The sequence below is a fragment of the Rhinopithecus roxellana genome, chromosome 6, assembly GCF_007565055.1.
Source record: "Rhinopithecus roxellana isolate Shanxi Qingling chromosome 6, ASM756505v1, whole genome shotgun sequence".
Classification (NCBI taxonomy): domain Eukaryota; kingdom Metazoa; phylum Chordata; class Mammalia; order Primates; family Cercopithecidae; genus Rhinopithecus; species Rhinopithecus roxellana.
In genome coordinates this window covers 73,808,873-73,820,994 of record NC_044554.1, presented here as the reverse complement: position 1 = coordinate 73,820,994, position 12,122 = coordinate 73,808,873, and the positions used below count along the sequence as shown (strand labels likewise).

The 12,122-nt window shown below is 33.6% G+C and overlaps 1 protein-coding gene across 6 annotated transcripts in view; it reads left to right on the top strand.

The window, feature by feature from the left end:
• TMEM196 (transmembrane protein 196) overlaps nt 1–11,501 on the top strand; it is a 53,749-nt gene extending 42,248 nt beyond the window's left edge. For 3 of the 6 annotated variants that reach the window (XM_030932878.1, XM_030932876.1, XM_030932875.1), the window contains exons 2-5: nt 926–982; nt 4,964–5,218; nt 6,384–6,457; nt 8,666–11,501. In XM_030932878.1, coding sequence (XP_030788738.1) covers nt 4,964–5,218; nt 6,384–6,457; nt 8,666–8,672 — 336 coding nt within the window. In that variant the 5' untranslated portion in view covers nt 926–982 and the 3' untranslated portion in view covers nt 8,673–11,501. The remainder of the gene's footprint in view (nt 1–925; nt 983–4,963; nt 5,219–6,383; nt 6,458–8,665) is intronic. The other 3 variants (XM_030932879.1, XM_030932877.1, XM_010358707.2) reach the window with 1 other exon arrangement.
• Nucleotides 11,502–12,122: the final 621 nt, after the last annotated feature.

Sequence of the window (12,122 nt, the reverse complement as noted above, 5' to 3'; positions counted from 1 at the left end):
TATTTTTTAGTAGAGACGGGGTTTCACCGGGTTAGCCAGGATGGTCTCCATCTCCTGACCTCGTGATCCGCCCGTCTTGGCCTCCCAAAGTGCTGGGATTACAGGCTTGAGCCACCGCGCCCGGCCCAAAATTTTCTTTACAAATCTGAAGTCCTTTAGTGGACTTCTTACTTATTAATGAATATTTTATATAGTTTAGTTCGAGTTAGAAGTATGTGAAAACTTGCATTCAAATGGAACTGTTTCTATTCAAATTAAACTATTTATCGTTTTATGATCACCAAAATATCTAACAGTCTCTCCTTGGTAGATAACCTGATGTGACTGCCTGTGCAAAGCAATTATGTCAACAATGTTTTATCTACAAGAAATTACATGCTATCAATTGCTTTATCCCTTTGTGTTCTTCTGACATATCCGCAAGAACAGTCTTTCTGGTAGAATAAGGAAGTAGTCATTGTACCAGTTGGAGAGGTACAAAGAGTATCTCTATAGAGAATCATCTCCTTGTCTGATGCATTATCTTTTGATTTGTGCAGATTCTTTCCTGTAGTATAATTTACTGATTTCTCGTTGTTAAGTATGAATGAATCACACCACTTTTCTCCCTAAGAAAGTGGAAAGGAATCAGACAGTGAAAGGAAATGAGAGAAACAAAGCTCTAAATTTATTTACTTAATAATTTTACCTGGTGCTAAAATGGATTCAATTACCTCTAACAATCTTGCAAAAAATAAATTTTTATTAGGGTTTATACTTTTATCCTTTACTATTTTAGAATGAGATCTTATCCTTTCCAGGTTTTGAAGGAAATTTAAAATGTTCTATCTTCCCTGGAGAAAGTGTCATGAGTGAACTAAAAGCTAAAATCTAGGGGTCCTCGTGTCTTTGGATAAGGCATAATTGTTCTTCTTTTCCTTTTCAGTTTCTTCTTTGTGGCATTTGTGGAATATTGTGCGCCAAAAAAAAATCAGGACTTGTCGTAAGTTTTTTATTTGTTTGTATTATGCATTGAGGTGTTTGAAATGTAAAATTCTAAAATAGAAATGATGACTAGCCGGTTTTCATATACTGAATATTGCTAGTTTGAGACAAAAAAAAAAAAAATGGCAAAAAAATCCTGCCTTTTCTGTTTTCAAAGAAAACCATCAAAATTATTAGAAACCATGACAAAAGCCCACCAATATAAAAACACTTTAATAAACTCTTTAAATACCGGAATATGTAACCTTTAATGACTGCTGCAGATGGCAGTCTCTAGTTTTCCAATTTGAAGACTGCCAGACAATCGCCTGAATCCTTCAGTGAGCTCAAGAAGATAAAGCTTCAGCCCATGAGAAATGTAACCGTTTAAATATGGAACTGGGCCTAAGGATTATTGGCTTTCTTTGACTGTGAAGCAAGTTTTGCGAAGCAGCAAGACAGCTGTGTTGCTATGGTTACAGTTAATTCTCAGAGATTTATTTTATTTTCTTTTATTACTGTGAATGCACACATAAGTGTTTTCAGATGTTTTGTGGTACTATAGCAGGTTTCTGGGGTATGGAACACACTCCCAGTTAACTCTGATATTGGCTGGATGAGACACACTGCATGCTGAAGTGTGGATTCCGCATTGCCTTTCATGATTTTTTATGAGAGTTTGGAATTAAGGAAAAAGTGTGGTTTATTTTACCAAGTATTATGGGAAAGAACATAGACACTTACAAATTAGCAAAATTAATACTACACAGGGACCCTAGGAAGTGGCCTTTGAGCCTAAAAAGAGTTTTCCAAGGGGAGGCCAGTTATGTGAGCAATCAGGGAATTGGAAGCATTGCAGTTATTTTTATTTGACCCCTTTTTCTAATCACACCTTTCTTTGTGAGAACATCTATTATGACAAAAAGGCTAAAGCCCTCACTGCTTTAGACAGCAATTTTATATTTGATTTTTAAAAATTACATAAAGGGAAAAATGAAACCTTTAGAAAAAAATGTATTTTTTTCAGGCTTGTAATTTGCATTTATGATTCTCCCATCATTCTTTAGACATAGCCTTCACTCTTCTTATGCTCTTCCTCTACCAAGACTCTTTATGACTATGTAGGAACAACTCTTTGGGAGAAAGCAAGTAAACAAACAAGGAAGCAAGACAAAAAGGAAAAGAAAGAGAAAAGAGAGAGAGAGAAAGAAGAGGAGGGAGGGAAGGAAAAAATAAAAAAGGAAGGAAGAGGCTTTTTGTTGTTGTTGTTGTTGTTTTATACAAAAGCAATAGTGTCACTTTTCTGTCTTTCTGTTATAAGTTACAAAGAAAAAAAAAAATAATGAAATCTGATTTTTTTTTTTAGAAACTACCATTCAGGTGGTAGCTGTATCTACTATTAGAAGGTACATTATGCTCTGTACCTTCTGAAGTCCCCATTGATGGCATTTAACTATCAAGATTTTCTATATTTTAATGAAATTTTTTAAAAAAATTTTCATTCCAAATATATCTGCAGTCTAGAGTCTCCAATCTGGTGAAATTTGAAAATGGTATATGGTTACAGACTTTAACATTTTAATTCCCGGATAAGATTGCTTTGTTAGCACATGTTAATGAGGTGTCATGCCTTTAAAGAATTAATCAGAATGACATCAGGAAAGATATGGGCTTTCCTGTGATAGAAAACTAAAGGTATTGTCTACTTTCTCTATAACAATAATTAATTATTTGAAGTTTGATTATAATATCTTTCCATATTTTTAGAGAATGAGTAAACACCAAAATATATCCCCAAAGAACAGCATGACATCCAAACCTACTTTAAAATAAAATATAATTGGTTAATTCTACTAGGCATCGTGAGCTACAAGTTTACACTTAGTAGGATGATTTTATTATTGGTAACGGATCTTCAGTATTATATTTAATCAAGTATAAAAAATTTTATTCATTATTGGATTTTTAGCTCTGATGATACTTACAGATGCAATAAGGAATGCTGAATTAAGTTGAAGAAATGAAATTAACTACTGTAGTTACTGTAGTTACCGACATGACATATTCTCAAGAAAGCCTTCTCCAAAAATCTTGGCTGGGCTAAATTCTTCTCCTCCCTACTCCGAGAGCAATCCATATATTCCTTTCTTAATATTTATCACGCTATGTTAAAATTCTGGATCTTCTCTTTCACAAGATTTAACCATTCTCAAGAGGAATAATTATGAATGATTGATTGTAATGCCAGCAGCTGCTGACTCAGGGGCTAACAGATGCTAGGTGCTTAATAAGTGCAGGGTAAACTCAACTGTCAATGAAAAATAATACCTGATAAGGCCGGGCGCGGTGGCTCACGCCTGTAATCCCAGCACTTTGGGAGGCCAAGGCAGGCGGATCACGAGGTCAGGAGACCGAGGCTAACACGGTGAAACCTCGTCTCTACTAAAATTACAAAAAATTAGCCGGGCGTGGTGGCGGACGCTTGTGGTCCCAGCTACTTCTCGGGAGGCTGAGGCTGGAGAATGGCTAGAACCCGGGAGGCGGAGCTTGCAGTGAGCCGAGATTGCGCCACTGCACTCCAGCCTGGGCGACAGAGCAGGACTCCATCTCAAAAAAAAAAAAAAAAAAAGAAAAAAAAAAAAAACAAAGAAAAAAAAAAACAAAGAAAAATAATACCCGATAAAGTAAAATTAAATGTTAAAGCCAGTTAGTTACAAAGCTGTTTGACCTGGGGAATTATAGCAAAGGAGGAGATCAATAAAGTCCAAGTTAGGACTTAATTTGTGCCTTTCATCCAGGAGTCTAAGGAAAAAGCAAAATTATTTCCAGGAAATGAAAAATATCACTGATGTGGGAATAAGTAACCCATATTGAAGGACGAGAGAGGTGACTGGAATAAGACTGTGTTCCAGAGAAGAATGGAAATTAGATTGCATAATTCAATTAGTATCATACTATAAAGTATCATGAAAGCCCATGGAAGAATTTAGACCAGATGCTAAAAGAAAATATAATTATTAAAGTTATTTGACTAGTTAATTAAGTTTATTAAATATTCACAAAATATTTACATCTCAGAAAGCATTATTCTTGGTTCTGCTAGGGATCCTATGATAGTTGTTGATTAACCCCCCTAGCTCTATTAATAGACACTGAGATCCAACCAATAGTAGGACCAAAAGCAAAGCTACATCATGTTTCTCTAAAACAAACAAACAAACAGTATTTTTGGAACACCTATTGTATATTCTTCAACAACAGTGCCACAAAATAATAAAATATTTGTAATATATAGGGGCCAGTTCATAGGAGCCCCTAAAGTACTTGTTTAGGAAATACACGCACAATGAAATATGAGTGAACTTTTTTTAAAAAAAGAGATTTAACTAAATTTCCTAAGCTCACATAGGTAGGAAGGTATAAAGATTTGAAGTTAGGTGGAACCAGTGACAATCCAAAGAGCAGCTATTGAGATATTTTTGAAGGATTGACACAGTGAAATTAGATTTGGAATCAGAAAAATCTGGGTTTGGTGCCTAAATTTAGCGTTAGCTATTTACCATTCATTTTCTAAAACACATGTTACTATCTCAGAGGCTTGCTGGGAGTGTTAATTGAGATGATATCTGTTAAAGTTTCTAGCATAGTAGCACACAGATGTTAAATAAATATTTAAATCTGAATCTACCTAGAAGATAAATTTTGTTTGCTTCAGGGTTTTCATAAGCTATATTCTTGGCTTTAATATCGTCAGCTATTAATTTCTGAAACACTGTGGTATACTCTCTCTGTCTACAGTGAGTCAGAGTGAACAGAAACTTGGCTTAAAAAAAAAAAAAAAAAAAAAACTCCTATCCTCTGTGAAGCACCAAAACCACTTTTTCTTCTTTATTGTAGGTTAGTCATCCTTGACGTGCAGCCCGACAGGGCAACTGTGTTCTGGTCAGGTTTGACTTTTCAACTTTAACGCTCCCTTTCTTTATTTTTTTTTTTTTATCAGATGATCCTCTTTTCAGCCTGCTGTATCTGTGGACTCATTGGGGGCATCCTGAATTTTCAGTTCCTCCGGGCAGTCACAAAGAAAACTTCCTCCCTATACCCTCTGCACCTTGCCTCCATGTCTCTCGCGTGCATTGGGATCGGGGGCTGCACTCTCTCTTCCTGGCTCACTTGTCGACTAGCCAGTTATGAACAGAGGAGGATGTTCTCAGAAAGGGAGCATTCCCTGCATCACTCTCATGAAATGGCTGAGAAAGTGAGTTTCGTACCTTTTCCTCTCACTGCTAGCACATGATGAAGACTGAAGTCCACTCTGGGTGAATCAACTTGAAACTTTAGATCACACTTTGAGGAATCAGATTTTATACATTTGGCTCTATTGGGTTAAGAATAGAAATTTTACATTTATTTATTTTTTCTCTGCAGTTCATGGGTACACCTATGTTCGACAAAAGTTTGTAGTCTATCTGTCTATTCAAAAACACAGTGCCTAAAATAGTATTTCATAAAATATTGAATGCTTTATAAATATGGATTTTTATGTATTATACTGAGGAAAAGCACAGATACTAAATACACTCTCCACTCAATAATGCCAGTTTTAGAAATTGCATGAATTCCCTTTTCTAGCCCTTCCCTTGTTCTTGTAAGGAGATGCATTTGATTATGTAAATTTGATCTTCAAGTATAAAGGGGCTTTTTAATAAGGTGACAAAAAGCCTGGCCTATCAGTGCAGATATTACAGTCCATATAAAGCTTCATTTAATTCTCATCTAAACTTATGCACATATGGATAGCTTTGCCTGTATTTTAAGCAGTTGTCCTTGCATAATTGTTTCATGAAACCCATACAAATAGGAAGTTAAATTAATTGTATAAAAAGGACAAATGGTATAGTATGATGTCTGTGTTTCTATTACATTTTGCACATATTCCTTAATTCAGTTCCTGCTACTGGATCTAGTAGAGAAAAGAGGAAACATTTGTAAAATACACTCACTAAGGTAATTTATGTTTTGCTTCATGTCATGGAAATAAAATTGCATAAGCACAGAGCAGAAGTAATAACAGCAAGACTTACTGCACATTTCTTTATAATGTTATTTTGAAGGAAAAATATTTATTCTGTAGTGTTTCCATTTTGTGTACAATCTATACATTCAAATAAGGGGAGCAAGTGTTCTCAAATTGACTCAAGAAAGCAGTTTTAAACAGAGCTACGCATGTCCTTCATTAAAGAATTAATAATATACATAGGAAGACTCCAGTAATTTAAAGAAATGATTGTTAAAAATAGATAGTCATTTTATATGTATATATGAATAGGGGCTCTTTTGTGCTTTATTTTTATACTAGTCTGATTTAGTTTTCTGTATATATTTGTGCAATATTTATTGTATGATTGCTATATTTACATTAGAGATTGAGGGCTATTGAAATAACCGACTTGCCCAGCTGCCCGGTGGTGCCCCCGACACCAGAGTTACCTACAAGGTACGCTGATTTCTAGGGAGTTACCATGTTGTAATGTCACTGCAGAAAGCATTACCCCCTTCCAGAAAGTCATGATGTCAACAGATCAGTCTGAACTGATGTTGTTTAATGTTGTTTCTCAAAGTATCGCTTTCATAAGCGCTTACTTTGCAGAGCTGACATAAACCTACATGGCCGAGTCTTGTAGCTTGAAAGTTGGTTGAGTATTTAAAATACTCAGCCCGCCTATAAGCATCCAAACACATTTCTGCTTGGATGATTCACGACTCCTTTTATTGTCTGCTACTTCATGATACTGACTCAGTATAATCATTCATGGGCCAGAGTTTTGTTTTTAATAACAGATATGTCTGGATAAACACAAACTGTATATTTCCCTCATGCTAAAATTGCATGAGAAGATGGCCAAAGTTGGACACTAATACAGTAAAATTTCAGTATGAAAAGACTCTTCTAGTAAAATTATCTTATGTGATAAATTTTAAATTTAGTTCCCATATTTCAAATTGTTAAAAATAAATAGTCATGTTTCTTGGTTTGCTGAAACAAAGTAATTGGACATACAGAAAGTCACATGGATACTATGGCCCATTTGCAGAAAGCCCATTTGCAAATAGTCACATTGGTCCAGCCCAAATTTAAACTACAATCTTCCTATTAAATTAAGCATGCCTATTTGCAAATTTTTTTGCAAAGTGGAGACTCACTCATTTTAAAAATAATTTTCACTCTTCTTTCCGGTCAGTGATTTTGCTGTGTTCGTGGCAGAGTGAATTCAGTTAAGAAAACTCTTTTTTTGTAAAATTTTTAAAAATTGTTTTACTAAATTCTGCAATTGAAGGTTAATATAATGGATTAACTTTTTATCGTTTCTAAGCAGTTTTTGAGTGCGAAGTCCTCGTAGAAGAAGAAAAGCCACCGAATGGGTTTATGTAAATTTACTAGAAATTTGATTTTTCTCTTAGCAGGGAAAAGGGGAAAAGTAAATTTTGTTGAAGATCATTGGGGGTGGGGGGTGATTCTACTTATTTTGCCATCAATGATGAGTTCCTCAATGAAGCCTCGAATCAGATTTCTGAGCTATAAACTTAGCTCCAGCACGATAACCCTAATATATTTTCAGATTTTTCATCACATGCATCTCTAGGAGACTTTCACCATGTACACATCTAGCAGATTCTCCAAACAGAGCTAGATAGAAACAGATAGAAGTAAATTGAGAATATATATATATATATATGTGTGTGTGTGTGTGTGTGTATATATATATGTATTTCTTTTATATATATATATATTTTATACATATATATATATATGTATTTCTTTACTGCTCTGTTGTAAATAGGCTCGTGCAAGCATGGAAAGATGCTGCCAATCTATTTTTAGATAATTTTAACAACATATTTTTAGTATGATGCTCTAACCATTAAAATATGAATGGGCTTCACATCCCATCACTTTTTATTGTGTTGGGAAGGGTTTAATATTTAAAAAAACATATGAATTAAAAGCATCACAATTTTTCATAATGTTATTTCATATAATCGAAAGTGAAATTTTTAATGCTAGTTTGTCCTTTGCATCTATATTTTCAGTGCTTTTCTATATAGTTTTACTTATTAACTTTTTAGTAACTGATCCATTAAAAACATGTTAAGAGACTTCGCTGTTATTACTTCTTACTGGAAGAGTGGTGGTGTCATGAAAAACAATCTTTCCTACTGGGATTTTTTAGTGATCCATAGTTACAAATGAGCAATGATTCCCTTGTAGACCTTTTTCTGTTCTTAGCAAAAGGCCACGCATTTTCCTATAGAAGAAAGGTCACCTCTAGAATGCATTGGCACTTTGTTGACAGGCTCAGCAGAGTCTATGCATTAGAAAAACTTGCGCATTTAACCATCTTCTTCTTTCTAGGCGAGGTCTTTCCAAAATTTAGTTGAAGAAAGAAAGAGGAAACTCAGGAAAGTGGGGAGTGAATGGACTGTTGTTGTGGATAGAATATTTTGGTCTAACCGACTCTTACTTCAGCATTTTCATGTGCTCCAAGATGCCATGAAATTTTATTTCCTCAAATATATCCTTGTCTTTCCCCAAAACTTAGCAAGTTTTTCAATGGATTAAAATTTCTGTTTTGCAAACTTATTAACCAAAACAATGTCTTATTCCAAAAGTGAATTTTAATGAATCATGTCATTTTTCTAACAGGAAATGACAGACAACATGAGCAATGGAGGACCACAGCTGATATTTAATGGAAGAGTATAATCAATGTTTTAAAGAATTGAACACGTTTTAGGATTTTCATGAGGCAATGAGACACCACAGGACTAGAAAATAAAACAGTTTTTGCATTTGCATTTATTTCTCCTGAGCATCCACTAAAATTATTCTTCCTAAAAAATATATTGCCTCACTGGTTTCTCCACCCTTTTTCATGGGGTAAAAAACTTTCCAGAAACATTCTATTACAATAATTTCAAGAGGCTTTCCAGATTGTTTCCTTTTCAGGAAAAAGAAATAATAAAACAAATAAAATGCATATTCTATACAAACACTATTTGACTAGCATGATAATTAGATTTGTAATGACATATTTCATATGAGTAATTGAAAAGTGCAAATATCAAGAAATAAAAATAACTTACTGATGTCTTTGTTTTGAAAGACAGATGGCTTCAAGGATGCCACCATTCAAAACCTCAGTAATGCCTTGTTATAAAAACATTGTAATTATTTTCAACTTGTGAATGAAATATATTTCATAATTTATTTGTAAAGGACATAAAACCTCAAGCATAAAAAAGAGACTTTTTAGAGAGAGAGAATACTAATCTATATGGTATTTTTGCATTTTTGCACAAAGAATGAAAAGTTATATGTGAATATCATTTAAGAAAATAAACATGTTTTGATCATACTGTGCAGACTGATGTGCATGTTCATGAATGAGCCTAAGAATAAAGGATGTGTGTGAATGTGTGTATATATACTGTAAATATACAACATGTATACAGCATATATTATAGCATACATGAATGTAAATAGGTATTAGAAAAGCAATTGTGATGCTGTGGGGGTATTATTAAGAATCTACTCCAATAGAAATGGGAAGGCAATTGCTCAAGGCTCTTCTATGCCCACAAAATCACATGTTTAATTTCTACTAAACTTGCCCATTTTTCTTCTTTTTATTAGGTTTGTTTTGTGTAAATACCATTGTGGCTGATATTTATGAAGATGAGTGATCTGAATAGTGTAGTATATAGATAGATTACTTATTTTACTGTTTCACTATGATTATAGTACTTATGTATAGCAATTAAAATTAATTTATAAATGAACATGATTTTAATGACATACTTCCATATTTATAAAGACATCATGACTTAAAATTGTTGATGGTATTGGTATTTCAAACACCTTGCAGTCCAATTAAATGATACAAAAGGGCAGATGATGTAATCCCCCAACAATGAAGTTATACTTACCTTTGCTGTAATTTAACTTAGGTGTTTTGTTTTACAATTTTCATGAAATAATATAGGCAGCCCATATCTAAGAAAGCATATATCCAAAGATCCTGAAAGAATTCTTTGTGGAAGAAGTAAAAAGATAGGCTAACATTTATATAGCTAGATTCATTCCTTTCCTGTAATAATGGAATGTTAAAATAGCAAACAAGAACAACACATATACATGAAAAAACAACATATATCTGAATATATTTATGAGAATATAACCTGTGGCAACAGGCAAAGAAATCTATTATTTTTAAATACATAACTCTCACTGTATTGCATACTTTTCTTTCTCCCCAAATCTAGTCAATTTTCAAGTCATTTTTTATGAGTTACTTATTGAACCATAGGTAAATTAAAATATTTAGTACCCAGTATGAGAATATGATTTATAAACAAAACATGAGTTTTAATTGTGCTAACACAGTAATAATGATACAAGTTAATGAAAATTTGAAGGTCTTTTATTTTATAGCAACATGATCATCATGTAACCTATTTAAATCGGCGCACTAAAAATTCTGGCTGTCATCTATTCAACAGAAATAATGGGACTCTGGTTTTTTGGTGTAGTTTTTGAAGTCTCCCAATGCCTTTGGATAACTTCATTGCCTAGTATATTACAGAAGTATATTACAGAAGCTGTCCATAATGCAACCTCACATAGTGAATCAACATCATAACTGTTCATTCAGTGCCACAAACAGGCATGATCTTTGCCAATGAAAATCTAAATTACTTCATGAACATGTTTGTGTGTGTATGGTCCTACTGAATTCATGCAAGAATGTAGTTTTGTACTGCAAGAATAAACACTGACTCTAATTTTCTGTAGCATTTCTCTATAAACATGTTTGTACAATACAAAATTATAATAACTCAGAAAAATGTTGTAATGCCTTTTGAACTGATTTATAACATAACACATTAAAGGGCAAAAGAAGGCATATCACTGCTTTGATGTATAGTTAAAAAGAGATGCAATCATCACAATTATTCAAATAGTTTACAGTGTATGTTTAACCAAGTATAGATATATTTTTAAATATGATCATTTCTACCTAGTGTTTTCAGAGTTGAATTTAGAATGATTTACTTGGGATGTGCAGTGATTCTTTTTTAGATAAGTGGGGGATGTTAGAAAGATATTGTTTAAGTGCTTGAAAATTTAATTTGGACAATACATTGAACCACATGCTGGAATGTTTTAAGTGACTACATTATAGTTTTAGTATGAGCCTACCCTTGGAAGAAAGCAAGGTGATACTAAATTAGAAAAAATATGTGAAACTGGTGTGGTGGTATGCTTTGGACCATATCAAATAGGGAGAGGTATCATAGGCATAAAAGAATACAATTGGGCTCTCTTTGGAAATTTTAAACTTATATGTGTATGTGTGTATATATATTCACATATGTGTATATGTATATGTATATATACGCACACATGATGGTTTGGAAATGGAACATGATATGGTAACTCTACTGACATGTCTATAATAAAATGATGTGCTTTGAAACTACATATGGTATTGGCTTTCTTTTCATTATAATACAGAAATAGCTTCCCCAGTAGCTACACGAATAAATGTGTTGTTCTGAGAGTGGCACGGGATAGCCTGCTGTGAATGAGGGGAAAGAGATAGTCACAGATGAAGGATATAGAATTAAATAAGAATATTAGTTGAGATACAAAAGTTAGAATATGTTCAAGTATAGAGAGACACTGGTTGAAGACATCAAACAAAATGATTATAATAAGAATGTGAAGTCCCTAAGGGCATGAGAAAATAAGACACAGATCATATGAGACAGAATTTACTATGGTAGGACAGAGATTGCATGTGATGTCACAAATTAAACCACAATATTTAGAGAACTCTGATGGCCTACTTGAGTTTGTCAAACTGGTTGCTACTGGCATTTGGGCTGGATAATAACTTATTATGCAGACTGTCCCACACATTTCAGGCCATTGAGCATCTTTCGTCTCTTCCCACTAAATCCCAGGAGGACACTCTAATCATTTTAATAACCAAAAATGTCCTAACAAATGCTTACCTGTTTCTTTGGTAGGGAGATATTACCCAGTTAAGAACCACTGAGGAAATCCTTTGAACATAATCCAGAGCAGCCAATTTTAA